This window comes from Echeneis naucrates, chromosome 13, assembly GCF_900963305.1.
Source record: "Echeneis naucrates chromosome 13, fEcheNa1.1, whole genome shotgun sequence".
NCBI classification, from domain to species: domain Eukaryota; kingdom Metazoa; phylum Chordata; class Actinopteri; order Carangiformes; family Echeneidae; genus Echeneis; species Echeneis naucrates.
Window position 1 is genome coordinate 15,960,579 of NC_042523.1, and position 21,233 is coordinate 15,981,811.

Here is a 21,233-nt window from a genome sequence, read left to right on the forward strand (position 1 = left end):
TTTCTTTTCCAATAACTGGTTTTGAAATGCCATGGGCCCTTAACAGCAGGCCCCTGCCCCCAACACATCTTCACTTTGATCCTTCAGACACTGAGAGCCCTAATGAGCTCTCCGTATCAGTTCAGGGTCATTTGTCAGCACAATCAAATGTCAAGTAAAGGGGACAAAACGGAATTTGGAGAAACATTCATTCACCCCCTATCAATATCAAGACACTTATGAATGGATAACCTTATGTTTACAAAGCAGAAAGTTTTATTTGTCTAACTATACATCCAAAACACATAATCCTTTAGAAGAACTTAGCGGAAACTTAAATAGAAAAAGAACTATAGTTTTATGATCCAGGTTTATGAATTTAGGTATTTTTCACTTTGTGGTTTGGCATGTCCTGGAAGTCATCAGTAACGCTCTGTGACTCAGGCCTCACCAGACCATTTAGTTCAGCGCTTAAGTCGTTCTGAGGCCCTTTACCATGAGAATGAAAAAAAAGCTGACCTTGTTAGTAGAATAACTTGTGCCAAGCCTTCAGTAAACGATAAATATAAAATATATCAATATTTGAGAAGACTTCAGGGTTTGGGCTATGAATATAGAATGAAATATAAGTAATATTAGTCATCACCGTGAAGGAGGTAGGTAATATTATTTATTAGGCACATGAAACAGATTTATAGCAAGGCAATTATCACTTTTTCTGGGTATTGAAATTTCAGCGGAGTAAAATTCATGAAAATGTCACTAAAATATGAGGAAATACAAGATTTTTTACTCCTGGATGAATTCCACTAGATAGCTACCTTTTCTTGGCAAAAAATCTGAAGGAAAGAAATATTTCCTGTTGTTGCTGAATCCTTAAATTAAAAGGATCTCCTTCTTTGTGTTGTTAGTATACCAACCAGGGCAACACAAGGCAAAGCCACTGCATATGCAACAGTGTTGGAAGATGTGCAAATTTGAGGTTTTTGGCAGGGATAACTTATGAAATTGATGGCCACGATTAACCCAAACACATACTTCAAAACGTTTGCTCTGGCAATTTTCTTTTTTTTTTTTTCTTTTTTTTTTTTTATATACATCGAAATTCATGTAGCTGAGATGTCCTGAACTTTGGCCTGTTTTTCTCATTGTTGGACTTTTCTACCCTAAATCACTAGGGTAGAAAAGTAAGCATAAATATTTCCAGATGGGACAAAGTGTTTAAGCCACACGCATAACACCTCTCACATGCTCACTGTAAACCATAACCTTGAGCAGTTTATTGCTGTATTGGATCCGTATATCTCAATACACATGTTGGCATACACAGCCCGCTTGCTGTCTCTAAGAACCCTGAAGCAATCTATTTAACTGTGGCCCACACTAAAGGATTTCATTCATGGAAATCACCTTATTTGACTTTGAATCTGTACAATATTATTTGTGGCCCATGTTGGCGTTAAGAACTCTGACTTGGTTCAGCTGTCATGACTTCAAATGCATTAGACCCCCGACAACCACACATGCATGCATGTATTTATTTCTAAACGTTTCCATAGACCTGCCCACTGTCACAAGAGGGCTTTTTATCCTCCAAGATTGAAGGTCCCAATAGTCAAAATATGATCGTATCAAAAAAAAAAAACAGGACTTTTTTTTTTCTATGTGTTGAACATTACACACCCAACTTTATTCTTTTAGAATGCTTTAATTTTTTTTTTTTTTTCTGGGTGGGGGGGGGGTGTCAAGCATGTGGAAACCTGACAGAAACAAACTTTCCACCCATTCCATTATCTTTTATCTTTTCAATAAATGTAAGTAATAAATGTATGTATGAATCCCTTGAAAAATATAATTCACACTTTAGAATCAAAAGGAAAGTGTTGGTCCCCAGGTGGTTTATGGATGAGGGTGATAATTGTTTCCCGTCAGACAATGAAAAGAATAGGCAGCTGCTGGAATGCTTTTGTACTCTCTGCAGACAAACGAGCCACTGAGACCTGATTCATGCTTATCTCATTAGGTGTTACTGACATTACTTGTCCTCTACAGTACAATACCTCCAATTCCAATCTCTCCTAGGACTGACGGCTTCCTCCCTCTAAAAGAAAGCAACATGAAGTACAAAAATGAGTTAAATAAATCAGCAAAGATTCCACATTGTAGTTGTGTAATGTTTTTCCCATTAAACAGAGAGAAACACTGCATCAGTAACTGAATCAGCTTGCCATGACTCTCATCCTGGTTTAATGAAAGCAGAAGCTTTAAATAGCAGTAATACCTGAAGTGATTTACTGTTTCTTTCTTTATAAGAATTTGATTCTTTGGCAGAAATTATTAGCATCTCCTACTCTTATTCTCACATTTCTATTGTTACAAAGGCACATGGGAAAGTACTGCAACTTGTCAAACTAATAATAACTTTGTTTGGTCTACTGTGACAGGGCTTGAGCAATCATCATTAAAGAAACAAGTCTCTGAAAATGCTGCATTACGAAAAGTGGACAACAGACATTTGATATAAAAAAAAATCTGCTCCCCATAGGAGGAAAAATGGGAACTGTCATAACAGGAAACATTCATTGGGTGCTCTTTTGAACATCAGAAGGAGCATTGCACGACAGCCAAATCACAAAGCTGTAAAATCACTGCTCTTTGGCAAAGGTCTGTAATAAATTTAATGCTGAGATGTTCCACTTCAAGATTTGATAACTTCCCTCCCATCTCCTATTTCCTTAACGCATTCCTTCATTTTTTTTTAAAGCTCATCATCAAGCACTGATTCATTCTTTTTTTAATTTAGAAGCTGAAAAATGAGGCAATAAAACATTGTTTTTTATGATTATTTATTATTCATTAGCTGTATAGAAATACACTGCCGCAATCACATTTCTGTTGTGATAGGTGCATTTACTGCTTGTTTTTAGGTTCTTGCTATTGACTTGGGAGCAGTAAGTAGCATGTCCAAGATTTAATATCATGTGTGTCTGGTTTAGATCTAATTATCTAATCAATTACTGTTCCCGGACCAGGGCACCATCATTCATGTTAATATGCATGTGGATCAGTGCAGCGCTCTCAGTAGAAAGTCCACCATTTTGGTCTAGGCTGAAAATCTACTGACTTTAGTGAGTCCCTGACTTTTCATTTAGGCAAACAGTTCACCAACCATATTGATTAGACTACAAACTAAGATTAAGACCAGTAACACTTGAAAAATTTTGCACGTTAATCATTGCAGAAACACACTCTGCTTACTATAAAGACAGTGTCACAAAAAAGAAAGGGCCATCAGAAGCTGTTATGAAAACTACAAGGTCCAATGTGACCTAAATGAAAGGCTGAAGATCATTGAAGCACAGCTGATGAGTTACAGAAAGCAAAGTGATCTCCAGCAACAAGCTCAGCAGCAAATATGAGTTATGCATGTTTTTAAGATGTTGCATTGAATAAAAAGGACATTAGCTTGAGAGAGGGATATAATTAATAATCGTTTTCAGCATTGAGATAGAATGCCAATACTCATCTGGTCATTAGTCAAATGTATGAGTGAATAGAATGAGGAAGCAGACCTCCAAGTGTTTTATTATCTACTGGATGTGTTCATTTGACTAATCAAGACAAGAATTAACCCTGAAAAACTACATATGTTCCTGTGTGTCTTCTCACTGCGGTGAGGAAGCATTTATCCTCTGGATGACATTGTTGCCTTTACCACTTCCCTTCTGCAGCTCACATGTTTCACATTTGTCCTTTCAACACAGAATTTATGCTCTAACATAATAAGGCTTTTCAGAGTCTGTATGTATTACATTCAAAAGTGGGACACAGTTTCTTTACTTGCCATCTTTCATCACACTCATAGCATCACTAAAACTGAACTTGTTACTTCACTCACACCTTTAATTGTATGAATTATGAAATTGGGAGCTACTATATATGTGTGTGTGCGTGTGTGTGTGTATGTGGGGAGTTAAAAACAACAGTTCCACAACTGCACTGAAAGTCTTGTGTTGATTTTTTTGCCTGATGTCTCTGTGAAAAGTTCTGTAAATCTGTTTCTTCTATATCTGTGGAAAGCCATTCCTATTTCATCAACAGAAAAAGGACAGAAATGCAGTACAAAATGAAATATGGTGGCTCAAACCATTCCATTGATTAATAGTATACGTGCCTGGTAAAATATTAGTTCACCAAAGGAAAAATGAATACAAGTGCCTTATGTTTGGTAAACATGTGACTTGTGGATTTGGCTAGCTCACCTCTATGTCTCCAACACAACAGCAAATGGGAAAAACAGCTTTTTTCAAAAAATTACAATAAAGCTCCAAAAAGGTCATACTGGAAAACAATCATTCTCACTGCCTTGTTCTGTAGCCAGGCAGCTGCATTGTGCGTTCAAGAGTCAGATATTTATCCGTTGCTTAGACAGAATGATGTCCAGGCCATTATCTGAATTATAAAATGCAGCTGAAGGATCACAGTTAGTCTTCTTCATGACCTTATTTTCCTAAACCTAACATATGGAAGCACTGACCTAAGTTAAAGGAGGATGACCAGCTTTAATCATAGTGTCCTCCACTGCTACTGTTGGAATCTGAGAGTGAGTCTTTAGGAGCACATGGTCAATCACACAGACCATTAGCTCCGACCCTCTCTGCATTAAACTGGTAAATGATGTTGCCTTAATGCATGCAGATGAGGGTGTGCTTGTTTTTAGTGTTAGAATTTCCCTGCCATATGGCAGCCATTAGGTCCTAACGAGCTTCTTCCTCCAATAGCAATGCTAAGCATGTAGCACCCATGCTGCTCTGTGTGTCCTCCTGTCAGGCCCACAACCTTCAGGCCTGCTGCCATATGATCCCCACATCCACAAAGCTGATGGCAGATTCAAGGAATGAAAACAGGAAGGGGGGGAAAACGCGGTTTAAAGAAAGCAGTATTAGCAGATGACAATTGAAAACGTAGCCTCACTGTTTTTCAGGACACACATAAAGTTCATATAGCTGCCCAAAATTCCTACTGTTCAGCCACTTTGTTTTCTTTTTCATACATCCTCCCCTTTTGCATTGAAGTTCTCTTCATCCTGACTGTTGGATGGATTCACTTGTAGTCACATGACTTTAAAACTGTGAGAAATAAAATAAATAACCTAGCACAGACAGTGGAACAGCTGTGGCTGACATTGCATTGTGGAAAAAAACAATATGTTATAGTGATTTATCACAGCAGCTTTGGTTGGATCAATAACCCATCTGGCCTTTTAAATCTTCACACAGGAAAGGTTTGTGCTTAAAATCCTGTCTGCCTTTTCAATACTACATGGCAGACATGGCAAGAAGAAGAGGGAAGAAGAAAAAAAAAAAACAATTGAAAACTTTTTTCTTCTCATGTCTTCCTTTCTTAAATCATAACTGAACACCCAAATGAAAGCTTATGTTTCATGGCTGCCATGAAGTGGTTTAGCTAAGTCTATATACATATGGAAAGGGATGAAGTCTTTGACTGGAAGCTTCAGTGCTTTTTAAATCAGTTTTCAATAGCTGATTGTTACTGTATATGATTGCTTTGAGTGTTATCTTTACAGTGTGTTATTGAAGTGCAGATTATTGGTGCCCAAAGAACATATAGCAATAAAGTTCATATTATACCAGGCCAGCCAACCTTGAAGGGATCTCTGAAGGCTTACATTGTTAATATAGTTTTCAGTGACCCTTTTCAGTAACCACCATTTAAAAGCTGCAAGCCAAAGCAAAGAACAAGCTGTCAGAATTAATCGTGAGGTCTGTGCTGCCCTTCTTTATGAAAACACAGAACACCATGACTTTCACACTCTAAAGCTTCTTCACCATGGTGGCTGACAACTAAATTTTGGTTAAGGTGGTCTTTGAAAGAGAACCAAAACAAACACTAAGGCCTGTCTTTATTACGAGCATATGGTTTCCATCATATCTTAAATCAGAACACAGTCTGTTGCACACATTCCACATTCCAGAAATTTTATCTGTAAATTGGGACTTCAGATTAGGCTCCAGTATCCAGGATTAAATGGAGAATTTGGTCCCTAAATGTTATTGAAAATGATAATATGCCCTCACCTCTTCTGCAGACAGTTAACTAGCCTGGAATTATAACAGTACTAAAAATGTATCTTTTTCTCTCACCAGAAATACCAGGAAAAACAGGCGTCACAAGGTTCCTGTCACTAAGGAGCCAAAACGAAATGTGCATAATTGACCTGGATCGCTACAATGGACCTAACTGCATGGAAAGACTTAGAGAGGATAAACTCCATGCATGGTATGTTAGTTAACTTCGGGTGGAAGATTCATTCCAAATCTGTAAAAGACATTACTGTTCCCTAAAGTTGTGAGAACAACCACAGGAGCCTTGAAGACACCATCCCTACACCTTTCTTTTCATGACAAGCCTTGCACCATACTTTTTACCTAATGAAACCATGTCTAGGTTTATTTGCTTTTCGTCAGCTATGTTTTTATTAAAACCACACCTTGAATTTTGACTTGACAGCATTTTTTTTTTTTTGCTAAATTGCTTCAAGAAAGTTTTTTGTTGTTTTTTTTTTTTCTTTTAAAGATGAACGACTTTGTTGGTTCTCTCAGAATGGTTTAGTGCAGAAGCTCTTGTACCAAGAAAACTAATGCTGGGCAGGTTTTTATGACATTTATGACATTGTTGCCAGAAATATGTGGATACAGGAGAGAGGAGATCACACTCTGGCCAGAGATCCATTCAGGACACCAGATCTATAATATACAATAACAACGGAAGACCGTATAACATCAGTTTTCCAGAGTTAAAAAGCAGCTGAGTGGTAATAAATGGTTTACAAATTTTGTCCTTAATATTCAGATTGCACAAGAGCTAATTCAGAAAATCCAATTTTCCTTCCTTAATGTACACTGTGACATTCAGCAAACAATCCCTGCAGCAACTTGCACACACAATATGAGCCCCTGCCAAAAGAGAAAAACATCACCTGTCTAGCATATAGCAGAAACACTTCTTCTCTTTCAGTGCTAAAAATACAAAGATCACACAAGAAACCGCAAGGAGGACTGCCTTGAGGATCTTAGACCTAGGCCGCTGTGTCAGCAACGTTTTCCTCCAGTGTTTTATTCATTGTCCTCACTGTAAATACAACCCAGCAGAAGGACCCTTTATATTTCAGTCTGCTACAGACTTGAATACAGGCAGAGATATTTGTAGTTATAATTATAATCAATACAAAGCATTTAATGAAGTTTAGTATTTTATCCAATGGAATCAGATTATTTGGTCTTTGATGAGTACCCATATCCACACGTTTATATTTTCTAACTGCAGCAACCTTTAACTCCTGCATTGTGGGTTCTCTAGCTTCATAAAACAATGCTCAAGAAAGATGTCCACTAAGACAAGTGTCCAATTCCACATGTACTATTGTAATCTGGTTACTATATGTTCAAAGGCCTCTATTCCCCACACTGCTCTTTCCATATCGATGTAAACCTATTCAAAATAAAGAGTCTGAAGGACAAAACACGTGCATATGTCAAAATACTTAAGCTATGGGCTGATTTACAAAAACATGCTTGGACATACAGAGAGATAAGTGTGTTTAATTTATTATGGAAGGGAGCCAGTCCTGTCCAGACATTAGCTCAGTGATCAAGTTAATATCGCTTCTCACAGTTAAAATGAAGAAAAACATACTGATTCCGAAAGATGTGATCCACATTGCAACTGCAAAGCTTTCTGCAGTGTGTCTGACATGAAAATGTGATAACACTATCCCCAGCTCTTTTATTGGGATATAATTTCTTACACACAAAACTCTGTTTTGACTTTGGTTGTGTGTCTAAATTTGTGCATGTTCAAAAACCCTAATTCTTTTGTTCGTTCCTTGTTTTCTTAAATTTGAGAAATGCCTAATGAAAACTGACGTTGTTAGCTGTCTTAGTAGATTGCTTGAAAATGTGGTATAGCAGGATCCAGTCTGAGGCACTATCCATAATCACTCTTCTATAAAGTGCTTTGAAAACAGCCAGTCTTATTTAGTAAGGACCAGATGGTTTCTGTCCTTACTCTGGTATGCTTGTGCTCTCTTAATTTCATGCAGGCCCATGCACCAATTTAACCAAAGGAAAGCCTAATCCAAGGTTTAATAGAGTGAGACAGAATGGCATTCACAAGCAGGGGTAAATTCAACTATTAAAAAAAGACTCTGTTTAGGCACATACTGGGGTATGTTCGGGCTGTTAATTATCTCACAGTGTCAAAACCGAGGCCTCAGTGTCACTGCCTGATACATTTCCACGGGTGATGATTGCTGTTTTATATCACAGATTGAAAGCAAGTGACTGGCAGCACCCACAACACACACTGGGCGCTAACATCACAACTTGGCAGGAGTACTAAAGAGGGCAACATTCAACAAGCCAATGAAATATGAGTGCTGAAAAGTAAGGTGGACAGTGAGCAGGGAATGGGTTTTATTACCAGTTCAGTTCATTAACACTGCTCAGAGAAATTTAATATGGAGTGAATTGTGCTGAAAAGCTTAAGCTGATATGTTCTCATCCTTCACCATTTTTTTTTCTATCACTTGCAGTACCCATGCTGATGCAGGTCAATGGCAACGTTACAGGTAAGCAAGGAAAAGCTAAGCAGCTGACTGCTGACTGCAGAAATGACCATTGTGAAGCAGCTGAAGAAAGCTTTGTCTCTCTCTCCTTGACACACCCCGCCCCTCACCCGATGTGAGCTGGGATTGGCTCCAGCAGCCCCGCGACCCGGATACAGATAAAGCAGCTGAAGATGAGTGAGTGAGCCTTTCACTGACTTTTCCTACAAAAAATATATATTAAATTAAACAACTGTTCGCACGCATTGCCTCAATGTATAATGTATTGGTACAGCATATAATGTGCCAATCAATCAAACATTGCAAAAAGACTAAGAAGGGAAATACTTACATGCTGCAGTACTAGACATTGAGTGCATAGATTACTGGAAGTATACATGAGTAAGTGCAAAACACCGGAAACACAATATAATAAATCCAAAAACGTCTTCAAGACCAAACAACTAGGTTGCCTTAAACCTATCACAGCAAGATAAATCTACAGAGGTCAGCATTCCTCCTCCTCAACTGTTTCTGCTCTTTCTCCATCATACATGAATCATATAGAGGACAGGCATAAGACTGCCACTGTGGAATGCAAGAGCTCACAGCGTAAATCTATTAATATACAGGGTTCCCTAGAGGAATCCTGGTGGCTCAGTCTGGACATACAGATATCCAGGTTTTCAGGTCTCTCTTAGTAATTATGATAAAATGAACTGAACTGCCATATGTACCTAATGTCCACTATATATTCACAGACAGACTGTTTGGGGACCTCATTGTTTATTCTGTTTATTAAGGAATAATTGAAGCTTTTAGGAATGGTCCATTGCTCAGGTTGCAGGTTGAGTAGTAAGATTCAATAGAATGTGTGTCTGTTAATGTTGTTAACTTCAGGCATGATCTCACGTGTGCAGAACAGAAAAATGACAGACAGTATTATATCTTACTGTCGTCTTCATTCATTACGACCTTCGCAAAATTTAAATATACTGAGAATTTCAATATAGTGATTTTGAAATAAATATGAAAAAAATTATTACAATAACTCCTGTTGATTAAAAATGTCTATATAATTATTTGTTCTACTACAGAATAGCGTTAAAGGCTGTCAAATATCTGAAATACTTGAATTATCATTGTGTGTATTGTATTTACATCTGTGTTCAGTAGAGTTAAATGCAGTGCAGTGAAAAAAAATTGACTGAACACAGGAGCTTGGCTGACACTTTCCCTCTAAAATGATTCTGACAGAAGCGTGAGGATAAAACTGTCTCCAGAGATGAGAGATGGAAAACTGTTTAACAACAACAGAAGCCCAAAATGTTGGTTCTCACTGAGAAGAATTGAAGCACAGGATGTGAAAGAACAAAATTAAAAGCTTGAGGAATTTTGATTACATTTAATATTTCCTATCTGCCCTCAATGTGTTGCTTCAATGTGTGAAAACCAAAGAGCCCACGTCAAAACAAATGAACAGGAGAGCTACCAACAAACAATGACACGTTCCTGTGAATTGTCTTAGCAAGAGCCAGGTGGGTCCTTCCTCCAGGGAAAGCCAAGGAACCAAACATGAAAGCCTTTGCGGTGTTTGTGTTTGGATGTTTGCATGTGGGGGGCGGTGGGTTAGGAAGGAAGATATCCTCTTTTCACCATTTTGTCTCTTTGGGACTCTTTCAAAACACGAGAACCATCCTCCTGCTTGCATGTTGACATAGACCACACTTGTTTGGACAGCAGTTTGGTAAAGTACAGCCCATTCAGATAGGAGTAGCAGGAGTAACTGTGTTTGCCATTCGATTTAGGCAGATCCAAGATAAGACTGTTAAGAATCTGATCACTACTAAGCTGTATCTTATATGCTATTTGCTATTCGCTTAACAGCTGCCACAGGTTTATATATATATATATATATAAAATTACGTTGGTCATGTTTGTAATATATATATATATATATGAAGTGAGATATAGTCATATGTGTCTGTAGTCCATTCTAGGATTTACTTCCTTAACCATATGAAGCCATAGTGACCCCACAGTTTTTACAGAGTGGAGGCTCAGTTGGGATAGCACTTCAGGCTATAGCCTTCAAAGTCATTTCTCCCTGAGAGCACTTCCACCAGAGACCCCCACAGAGCAGCCTCTTCCAATCACCGCTATACTGCAGGCTCATTTCTGCCTTTGCAAACTAAAAGCATAAGGCCTGAACCTGGCTCATTGAAACTTTAACAACATGTTGTTGTTTAAAGATGTAAGTCAGTTTACTGAGTAGTAAAGTTTCACTCACCCTATTGCCACACATTGTCAATGAACAAACAAGGAAAGCCATTATAGTCCATGCCCGTTTGCATGGAATATGCAGGTTTACAAACATGACCAACTTATTTTTTTATCATGGTTAATGCTGTGGGTTTTTATCATGTGGCACTGAAAACTCACCATACTGGCATTGTGTTCCTTTGAAGCCCAGTGGACACTGACATATCTGGTCCCCAGTCCCTGCACATTGGCCTCCATTGAAACATGTATTGGCCCAACACACCCCTGCAGATACAAAACAGCAAATACCATAATTCTGCTCATGAATCCTCTTTTTTTGGTATTCTAAATGAATAGATGCATGTAGCCAGGCTTTTTTGTGTATATAGCTCTTCATTTAATCAGTAGGTTGACAATTTTTCAGTTATTAAAATCCTGAACACTAAATTTATATACATGACAGAACCATATCAATATGGGTCATATCAATATATAAAGTAACTGGCCCTAGGAGACACGTGTGTATGTAAAATCCTATTACTTACTATGCAGGCAGCCCATCTCGTCACCCTTCTGAGTCCAGCCTTGGCAGCACTTGTAGACAGTGTGCAAGTCCATGCTGTACATTTGCCTGTATGCTGTGTAGTAAGTTGTCCTGAGAAGACATGCCGTTATTGTCACATGATTGGATTTTCTTGCACAGGTGTGCACATATCAGAGATAAAACATAATGTGTCAAGAAAGTGTGTTCTATATTTAGGGAATTCAATTGTTAAAGTATTGTGCTTTTACCGCCTCTCGTAGCCCATACACCATCTGTGGTTCGTGCAACCCTGTTTCCAAACCTTGACCATGCGGGTAAAAGCCTGGACACAAGGTTGATGCCCCCCCAACACGGACATCTCCTGGTCTGCACAAACATTTGGCCTGTCGAAGGAAAATACAAAAAATAGACCAAAAGAAAGGGGTAAACAGATACTTTGATAAAAATATTGTCTTAGACTTGCTTTATGTAATGATTACTTTCAGGACCAATGCTTTGAAGAGTACTTGATCTCTCACTGCTCCATTGTATGTAGAGGCTGCTAAACCTACTACAGTGCTGATGTATTGAAATTGCAGACAATTTAAATTTCCAAGTAGTATACACATGTTCAGCTGCATGAACATCAGCTCATCACAGAGAGAGTTTGTCAAGAAATTATACAGCTTCCTGTCTGGTGCAACAGCCCCTAATAAACAATAAATGAGGTTCCACAGGAAACTCTGTTTTGTTCTCCAGAATCGTTTGCATGTTCATGTGTATGCAGGAACTGATATGTACATGTTCATGAAAGAGCATGGTAAAGAAACTTGCAGCACCTTGTCATGTATAGCCTGCAGGTAAACTACTTAGAGGTGTCCTCCTGTATAAACCATCTGGCTTCAATACGGAACAGCCTCAAGTTGAGGAAGTACTCTCTGGTCATGAAAACGATATGTGATTTAGTACAGCAAAAGCCTATTTACACATGGAAACCTCTAGTTGAGTAACAGGCTTTTCCAAACTTACATTCCATTGGACGCTATTCTGTAGAAGTACATGAGACTAGTGCTATAAACACAAATGCAGCCTCAGTGGAGCCCTAAAAGAGTGACTCCTGGTGGGCATTGAACAAAGTCAACTAAAAGGTAATTACCTATATACAAAAGCAGAACTTGAAAATGACTGCATTGAAAACTTGGACTATAAATAGTTGCCTTTTAAACATAGACTATGGTACGTTCTCTGTGTCTTATTATTTTAAAGCATGTAAAAAATATCTAAGTATCTAAAATCACCTTAGGCTACTTACATGCCAGGTTGCAGCTCCAAAAATGATGCGATGCGCATGGAGTCGAATAATATCACACACAAAATGAAAATATCTGGGAACATAATTTCAGTCAGCCACAGACACGAAAAAAAAGTATTCAATCGGCGCAGCGTCAAATGAAGGGCAACCTTCTGTTTAATCCGATTTCAGACATGATTCTAATGTTTACGTTTGTCTTGAAGAGATTTTTCGGATCCAGACGTGATTCCCTAATACCGGTGAAACGCAGGCGCTGCTTGTCTTTGAATGGCTCCAAGTAAACGCACCACCCACAATCAGTGAGGGGCCAGCTCCGAAAAACCACGGAGACACGAACCTGTGCACGCAATTCTAACATGACATCTGACAAAACGAAAAATGCTTTCATGCAGGAGAATTAAACCTAAATAAAATGCGATGCGAGAACTTTTTTTCAAGTGATATGTTGGGAATTGAAATTACACAAAGAACGAATCACCAATTTATTTACCGAGTGATAAAAAATGTAGACTAACAAATAACAAAGAAACTCTTGGATCACCCACCCCAGCCAATCCAAATCCAAATCCAAAAAATGCACCCCAAAATACCACATTACCTGAACAATGAAAAATACTAAACACTTTGGGTCCTGCAACCTCCGTGACCCGAATGAATGAGCGGTAGAAAATTGAGAGAGAGAAAAGTGAGAGATACTATACATCTTAAAATGCAATACATTCAATTGCCTCTGTTAAATATATTTTGAATGAATGTAAACATTTTAACATTCATTCAACATTCAACATTCAAACAACTATATAATGATCTAATACGAGTCACGTAAAATAAAAGAAACATCCATACAGTGTATATAGATAGCAAGTTATGTTGAGATAGTTAATGGACTAAACACATGTTGTTGAGTTTTTTTTTTTTTTTTTTTTAAAGAAGAAATAAATCAACAACTGTTTCGGCTTACATCTCAGTGCCCGGTGCTCATGACGTAACTTCCGGATGCAAGTCCGTACTTCCTGGTTAGACATCAGACAGAGGAAGTGGAGAGGTGCCTCCTCTCTCACATCAACGCAAAGCGATGCTTGACAGCTACATCATCTGTTTTACTTTAGCATAGCCGCGACACTTGGGTGATATCTAGAGGTGTTTGTTCCCTTTAAAGTTCGATAAATAAATTCTTCTGCGGAGAGGTCGCTGTCCTTAGCAACAGATCAAACGGTAAGAAGCCCAAGCTAACGCGCTAACTTGAAATGGCGCTATTGTGCTGTCAAACCAAAACTAATCAGCTCGAGATTTGTTACATCTCCCTGCATTTATTCAAACAATAGGCATTGTTTACTATTCGTCTTGAAGAAGATATATAGGCTATAACGTGAGCAGCAGCTCTATAATCAAGACCAAACTGGTTCATGTAGCCTCTCTTTGTCTCCCTCTGTCAGAAGCTATCATATGATTTTTTTATTTTTTTTTTCCACGTGATGTGTTTTTCCTCTCTGACTTTGTGGGATCTCTGTGTGGTTGCTGCAGTTAATAAGTCGCACCAGTAGAAATGCAGTAGAACAAGCCCTGAAGGAATGAAAATGAAGCCATTAAAACACTGAGATGTCTCATGCTGAATAGTTATCTGCTCGTTGTGATCATGTGGGGGTTACAATCAGCGCTGTGTTTGTGAATATATTATTCAACGCAGAATAATGAACGGAGCAGCATTTCCCTCACCTACAGCAGAGATGGCAGAGATGAACCGTATTCAGTATGAGCTGGAGTACACTGAAGGTATCAGCCAGAGGATGCGCATTCCTGAAATGCTCAAAGTGGCCCCTCAAGCCCATGAAAACCCAAACATCGGATCTCAGGAGGTCCCCCACAGTGTCATAATGCAGGTTCCAGAGAGAATTGTGGTTGCAGGTTGGTATACTGAATAAAAAGTAATGTTTATCACACTACATGCTATTAATGCCTGTCAGTGGACAATACTGACTTCTATAGATTTGTTACAGCAGTTGTAAGATACTAGATATCAGTACCTGAGGACTTTGTCTATCATGCTCCTACAGTCACATTTACTGACCAGCATCATTATCACTTCTGAAAAGCATAATGGCACTTTGATTCACTGAACATGTTAAATTACTAGAAGATGAGATTAAGCTTTCATTTTTAATTCACCTTACGTTGTTTTGATTGAGTGAAGTAGAAAATGTTATACTATTGTAGTCTGAACTCAGTTTACTCCTCTCAGGAGACAGTAATGACCCCCAGTTCTCCAGACCCAGAGACCTGGACCTGATCCAAGCAACACCACTTGAAACCCTATCACTGAAGACTCCACCCAGAGTCCTAACCCTCACTGACAGGCCCCTGGACTTTCTGGAAGAGGAGCAGCGGGCGACCTCAGACACTGTAGAGGTGGTAAGTGATAAACAATAAATTGACCGTTAATAAGGACACTTCAATCAAACTTCAACTATTTCCTTTTAATAGAGTATAGCTTGATTAATCAGTTGTATATTTTTCCTATAGTTACAACCCCAAGGACGAGTGCGGCGAGAACGCTCAGCCAGTGAGAATGCAGCTGTCTCTCATACCCGACAGCTGATGAGGAGTGATTCTGCGTGAGTAATCACCTTGATATACAGATATACGCTCTGATACACACACTACATGCGTGTACTAGCCTGTTGCATGTTTCTTTTCATTTTGTGCTTTGGAACTGGGATTACAAGTTGTTTTGTGTTGAGATGTGCTTGTGTAAGAATGAATCCAGACTCTTCTGTTTTTGTTTTTACCACTAATCCATTTACTAACACTTCTATACAATAGGTACGTAATCATCATTTTGGTAACTTTCAGAGTTTAAAATGAAAAACGGATTTCAGGATTACTGCAAAAGAATAAGAAATATTAGCATTTAATGTATAAACACAGTAATAGGTCACACTCACCACCCGTAAACATTTGAGGACACAATTGAAAACTTATTTAAACTGTTTTCAATGAAATCCTCTCATGAAGCTTATGTGGCATAGCTTTGCTTACCTGAGTGCAGCCCTACCTTACAATGCATGTATTGTGTAGCTTTATTTTTTTGGTAGAACATTTTAATATTAGATTGGGACTTTTCTTGAAATTACAGTTATGTAGTTCTCGTGCAAAAAAAAAAAAAAGTATTTTTATATTTCTTTTTGATGCTTTGCAAATGCCTTTGATTTACATCTCCTTCTCCATTTCTCTTTTTGTTGGGTGTTTTTCGTTAGCAAAGCACTGTAAATGGTTGGCAAATATGTGGCTATTATTGCAAAGTAAGTTTTGTTTTTTTGCTGGTTCTTTTTTTCTTTTTTTTTTTTTACATTTACTCAGTGCAATTTTTAAAAAGTCAGTAAAGTTGAGGACGGTTCCCTTTCCTTATTTATTTCCTTCTCCTCCTTTCTTCCTCTCTTTCCTCTTTTGTCTTTTCCTTTTCCTCTGAATTGGCTATTAATGGTGGGCACTGAACAGTGCAAACCCATTACCCCCTTCCACTGTGCACCTTTGCCCCCCTCTCACCGAGACTGAGGAAGAACACAACCTGTACAGCGCTAGTGGTGTTCTATCTTTCATCCAGTCTACTACACGTCGGGCCTACCAGCAGGTCCTGGAGGTCTTGGATGAGGACCCTCGCAGGTGACCTCAATCATCTGGTCATTTTTTGATTAAAACAGGAAGAAAACAGTTTGTCTTATGAGACATCGGTCAGAAAGGACAATGCGTGGTGTCACTGACTTTTCTGAAATGTTATTTTCCCCATGATTATGTTGGAAGCTTGGGCTAGGGATGCACAAAATGTTTTGTTTTTTCCCTGTCTGATATTTTGCAATAATTTTGTTAATAACTGATATCGACAGCAATATTTTTCCCTGTGTTGGCCAATTGGCAAACGCAGGCCTAAAAGATAAAGTTTCAAATGATGTAACAAGCATTATTGATGCAAAATAGATAAAGTACTTTAACTACTTAATTAAGAGTATCTGACTTAAAACAGACTTGAATTAAGCTCTTCCTGAGATAAGCACAGTAATACCTCTAACCAGGGAAATTTGTCAATTTTCACAAGTGACAACGTAAACATAACCTCTTCACAGGGAACATGTGATGTCTGGTAGTTCATTTTTAAGCAAGTATCGACCGATAACTTGCCGATAACATCAAGCATCCCTAGCCTGAGTGTAATTGTCTCATAGTCTCAAAACATTATGGGACCATTTCCCAACTTAATCTTTCTAACTTTCAGTAACAATATTAATACAGCATGTATTAATTGTAATCTCTAGCTATACTTTTTCTTAATCTTTCTAAACTGCAGCTTCTGTTCAAGCCAAAACTCTGGTCAGACAGTTAGTAATGAAGGACTGAAGTGTTGCTGATTTACTCGCCTGGTTAAGGGTCAGGACTTGTCAAACACTTTGGGTTTAGATTAATATGAGAGAGAAGTTGTCTGTTGTATCATCATCAGAAATAACAAAGAAGCAGTGATGCTGTGCTAAAAAGGATCCTATTCTATCCTAAGTGCTGATGTGTCAACAAATGATGGAGTTGAGTGTCTGTAGAGCATGAGAGTTCTTCACTTAGCAAAACAGCCTTAAAAAAAAGTACACACATAGAATTTACATTCCTCAGAGTTTTTGAACAGTCTCAACTTCTGACTGTTTCCTTTGTGAGGACTGTGTCAGGTGAAAGCAGATAGAAAAACCCTCTAAATGTATAAAGGTTACTTACAGAGGCATATCAAATTTGTTCCTTCTATACACTACAGAAATTTAAAAAGCATTTCTCCACTCCAGAAGAATAACGACAAGACCAATTTAAGAGTGCCTGTGTTAGACTGCAAATTGTAAAAGAAAATAATGTTGTTTGACAACATGACAAAGGTATTGTTTGCATGTGAAGTATATGCAGAATAGGATAGGGTATTGTGTCTGCATGTATGCAACACTGTACCATGTGTGTTTCTCTTTCCTTCTTATTTTCCCCCCGCCCAATCCCATCTTTTCCCACTTCTTCAGCAAGCCATCTCTACGAGGGGGGTCAGCTTCAAGCTCCAACCCCCTGCATGAATCCAGGTAACCACACCTGGAATCTTCATTTTGTTCCCTTTTCATTTCCTCATCTTTTCTTACCCAACACTCTCGTTTCCAGTCAAGATATGAGATTATACTTTATTAGAAAAATAATGGTGGAAAATTATGGTGAATTTAACATGCATTTAAATCATCTAAATGTAACTTTCAATTTGTGTGTTCTCCTCCTAGGCTAGCATTATCCACATTTGAACCCACACTGGAGGGAGGACCTGATGATATGACTGTGGTTGATGCAACAACACTTCGGCGTCAGGTTAGTTTTTAATAAATACATTATCTCCATCTTTTGGCAAGAGAGCTAATCACCCAACTGCTGTTGCTGAGAAGAGCTGTTTTTCTGATTTATCCATAGCTGATCAAGTTAAATCGGAGGCTCCAACATTTGGAAGAGGAGAACAAGGAGCGGGCAAAACGAGAGATGATCATGTACTCGGTCACTGTAGCTTTCTGGCTTATCAACACTTGGGTGTGGTTGCGGCGTTAGAGCCAACCTTTATTTCTGCTGTCACCTTTAAAGGAACACATACTATTCCTCATTCTGTGTATTAAAATCTCTAGCTCGCTGCACTCAGGCTCTGTGTGGGTCAGGTCTTGGCAAATATGTGCAAAGCCAGTTCCTCAAAAGGTTTATAGTTTGATTTTGTTTATTTAATACATGTACAGTTTAATTTTTTACTGTTCTCTTATTCTGTTCATTTTGTTCATTTCTCATTCTTTGGTTTTATTAGAAACTTTTTTGCCAATCTGCTAAGCATGACTTGTTGTAAATATTTGTTCCTCTCACTCAGAGCTTTGGAAAGAAATCGTCCCGAGCTACTGTACAACAGTTTGTCAAATGGAAGAATGAGACATATTATGGTGAATATTTAATTCAGAGTCATATGTGACATGTACTGGGAAATGTGGTACAATTTAATAAAACGATACACATCACATGTTGTCTTTACTTTTATTGAAATTCTATGTGAGAAATGCCCGCTGAATGCACAGTTCGTTGTAACTATGTAAGGGACGAACATATCTCTCTCACAGTAGCTGATTTTAAAAGACTGGTTTGCAGTTTTTATTTATACTAGTTGATTTTTTTTAATCATAATTTTTGCCTAATACTGCATTTAATTTTAATAAATTACTATTGGTTGCAGGGTTTTTTTTTAGATGGTCTGTGCATATTTAACATTTCTGTTGTTTTATTATGTAGAAGGAAGTCTTATCATTTCCTATCTCAAGGTCAAATAGGATTTATTATTTTCAAAGTTTTACAATTGACAATCACAAACAAAATCATCTACCTCAACACAAAAATGCCAAACAATGAATCACTGTATATTCTGAATTTTCAAAACTATTTTTTTTTTTTATCAAAGCTGTGCCTCTATAGGGTACAGCTATTCATTGGCTCACATGGCCACTTGTTTGCCATTTGGCATTAAAGTAGCTGAAGCTGTATCCTGAGGGGCTCAAAATCAGTCCAGTTCCTCAATCAGGAAGCGTGGTGGAGATGTTTGGTTTGTCTTTGACTTTCCCTCTGGTTTAAATATGAATGGCTCATGGGCATCCCGATCCCCTTGGTACATCAGTGATGAAGAATTGTTTGAGACTTCAGTGAACAAAGAACCTCTGTGCGGATTTAAAGTGGTGGCAGTCTCATCTCCATTACTGCCTCCTGATATGACCTCTATTTTTTGTTTAAACACCTGCTGAGGAGAGAGTGTTGCAGTGAAGTCTTCTGGGTCCACATCATCCAAATCGGGCAGGTCATCAATGTTGAGTGAGCGATGTAGTGGCAGATGAATGGTTTCCAGCTGTTCTGCATCCTCCAGCTCTGTAACCAGTGGTCCCGGACCATATGTTTCAACAACCTCATCTGCTTCAGAAGGTGCCGGCTTGACACTGTGAGGCTGTTTCTTTTCACACAGCTGACTCCTGTTTGCAGGCTTATTTGTTGTTTCATTTCTCATGAGTTGGACTGCATCTGACACCTGTTGTTTGTTGTCCTCTAGTTTCTCTCTGTCTAAAATGTTTGCAGCCATACTTTCTTGTTCTTGTGCCAATTTCTCTGGCTCAGTTGTCTCTCTAGCTTCTCTCACAAGCTGCTGCAGTTCTGCATCTTGCTCATCTTTCTCCAAATGATCTTCCTCTGACCATTCACTTGGCTTTGTTTCGATAAGTTCACTTTTTGTTGCTTGACTCTCCGTGAACCTCTCATGGGCATCCAGGCTGTCCTGCACGAAGGCTTGGATTTTCTCATCTTGTGTGTCTTTTTCCTCACGTGGACTGGTCAAAACTTCAGTCTCCCCTGAAATTAAACAAAAACAATTTTCAAAATGCAAATCAACATATGCTTTTTACCTGTTTGTGCCTGGAAACTTTGATCCACCCGTCTCCTGTAGCTCTCGTAAGTGTCGTCTCTCCTGTGCTTTTTTCCGCATCAGTGTCATATTGTCCAAGCTGTCCTGAATTTTCTTCCTGTCCCGTGTTTCCCATAGCTCTCTTTCTTTGCGCTCTCCTTCCAGTCCTCCCACTGCCCAAGCCTCTGCCAATGCCCTGTCTTTGGGAAACACAGGGCGATCATCGAGAAAAGTGAGCTTCTTGAGGCGCACTATCAGAGTCTTCCTGTAGTTTGGGATCTTATTCGTCACCTCATTTCCAATTAAATACAACACTCGCAGTTCTGGCATGGCCTCCAGTACAGTTAGGATCTCAGGGTCTTTTAACAGGTTGTGAGACATATCCAGGACACTGATTCCTTTACACTGACTCAGGTGCTTGATGTCCGCCAGGGTTTCAAGCTTGTTATGGGCAATCTGCAGAGTGCTCAGCTCGGGAAGGCAGGAGATGTTTCGTACGGTCCGGATGTAGTTGTTGGAGACATTCAAGGTGCAGAGTTTTTTCAGATGCTCAAGATTTTCCAGATCATATATGAGATTTTGGTGAAGGAACAAGCAGCGCAGATCAGTCTGAGCATCCAGGTTCTCAATGCGTTGAAGCCCGTTGCTCTCCAGCCAGAGACACTTGAGTCCTGTATACTCCTCCAAGTTCTCAATGGTGGAGAACCCTTTAAAATGCAGGTACAACGTGTCATTCAGACAAGGCGTTGAGTAAAGTTTTCTCTGCTTACAGTGCTCTTTTAGAAATTTCTTGGTCATCCGCGGCCCGGACTGCTTCTCGTTTTCCACCTGAATTTGGTGTTTTTGGTTATTTTCTGGAGCTCTGCTGTTACTCCCGGCGTCATCTCCACTTTCAACAGGCGCCTTTTTGGCATCCCCGCCTTCCGTCTGAGTCTCTTCTCTGTCTCTCGTCGTTTCTTGGTAATCAGCGGCGGACATCGCCCGAAGTGCAGTTGAACCGGGTGTGTTTGATGGCAGTTTGTTTGTGGTCCAATCCGGTAAACGTCGGTCTTTCGGTTTGCTC

General features: G+C 38.9%; 3 protein-coding genes across 6 annotated transcripts in view; 1 reads left to right on the forward strand and 2 right to left on the reverse strand.

Annotated features, from left to right (window-relative positions):
- egfem1 (EGF-like and EMI domain containing 1) overlaps positions 1–12,927 on the reverse strand; it is a 45,948-nt gene extending 33,021 nt beyond the window's left edge. The window contains exons 1-5 of the mRNA XM_029517787.1: positions 12,893–12,927; positions 12,703–12,775; positions 11,660–11,794; positions 11,413–11,522; positions 11,048–11,152 (exon numbers count right to left, since the gene is read on the reverse strand). Of these exons, the coding sequence (XP_029373647.1) occupies positions 11,048–11,152; positions 11,413–11,522; positions 11,660–11,794; positions 12,703–12,740 (388 nt within the window). The 5' untranslated portion in view covers positions 12,741–12,775; positions 12,893–12,927. The remainder of the gene's footprint in view (positions 1–11,047; positions 11,153–11,412; positions 11,523–11,659; positions 11,795–12,702; positions 12,776–12,892) is intronic.
- An 807-nt stretch (positions 12,928–13,734) lies between these two features.
- Positions 13,735–18,736, forward strand: mffa (mitochondrial fission factor a). Of its 4 annotated transcripts, none has more exons than XM_029517252.1 (8): positions 13,735–13,917; positions 14,390–14,607; positions 14,942–15,111; positions 15,223–15,314; positions 16,198–16,362; positions 17,742–17,798; positions 17,988–18,072; positions 18,172–18,736. In XM_029517252.1, the coding sequence occupies exons 2-8, from the start codon at positions 14,394–14,396 to the stop codon at positions 18,301–18,303; spliced, it is 915 nt and encodes a 304-aa protein (XP_029373112.1). In that variant the 5' UTR covers positions 13,735–13,917; positions 14,390–14,393; the 3' UTR covers positions 18,304–18,736. The 4 variants fall into 4 exon arrangements, with proteins under 4 accessions (XP_029373112.1, XP_029373113.1, XP_029373114.1 ...); XM_029517253.1 differs by having other exon boundaries at positions 14,425–14,607; XM_029517254.1 differs by lacking the exon at positions 16,198–16,362.
- Positions 18,737–19,152: 416 nt separating this feature from the next.
- Positions 19,153–21,148, reverse strand: dnaaf1 (dynein axonemal assembly factor 1). The gene is made up of 2 exons (XM_029518232.1): positions 20,200–21,148; positions 19,153–20,118 (listed from the first exon to the last, which is right to left on the reverse strand). Exons 1-2 carry the CDS (start codon positions 21,146–21,148, stop codon positions 19,286–19,288), a joined length of 1,782 nt encoding a protein of 593 aa, XP_029374092.1. The 3' UTR covers positions 19,153–19,285.
- Between the last annotated feature and the right edge of the window lie 85 nt (positions 21,149–21,233).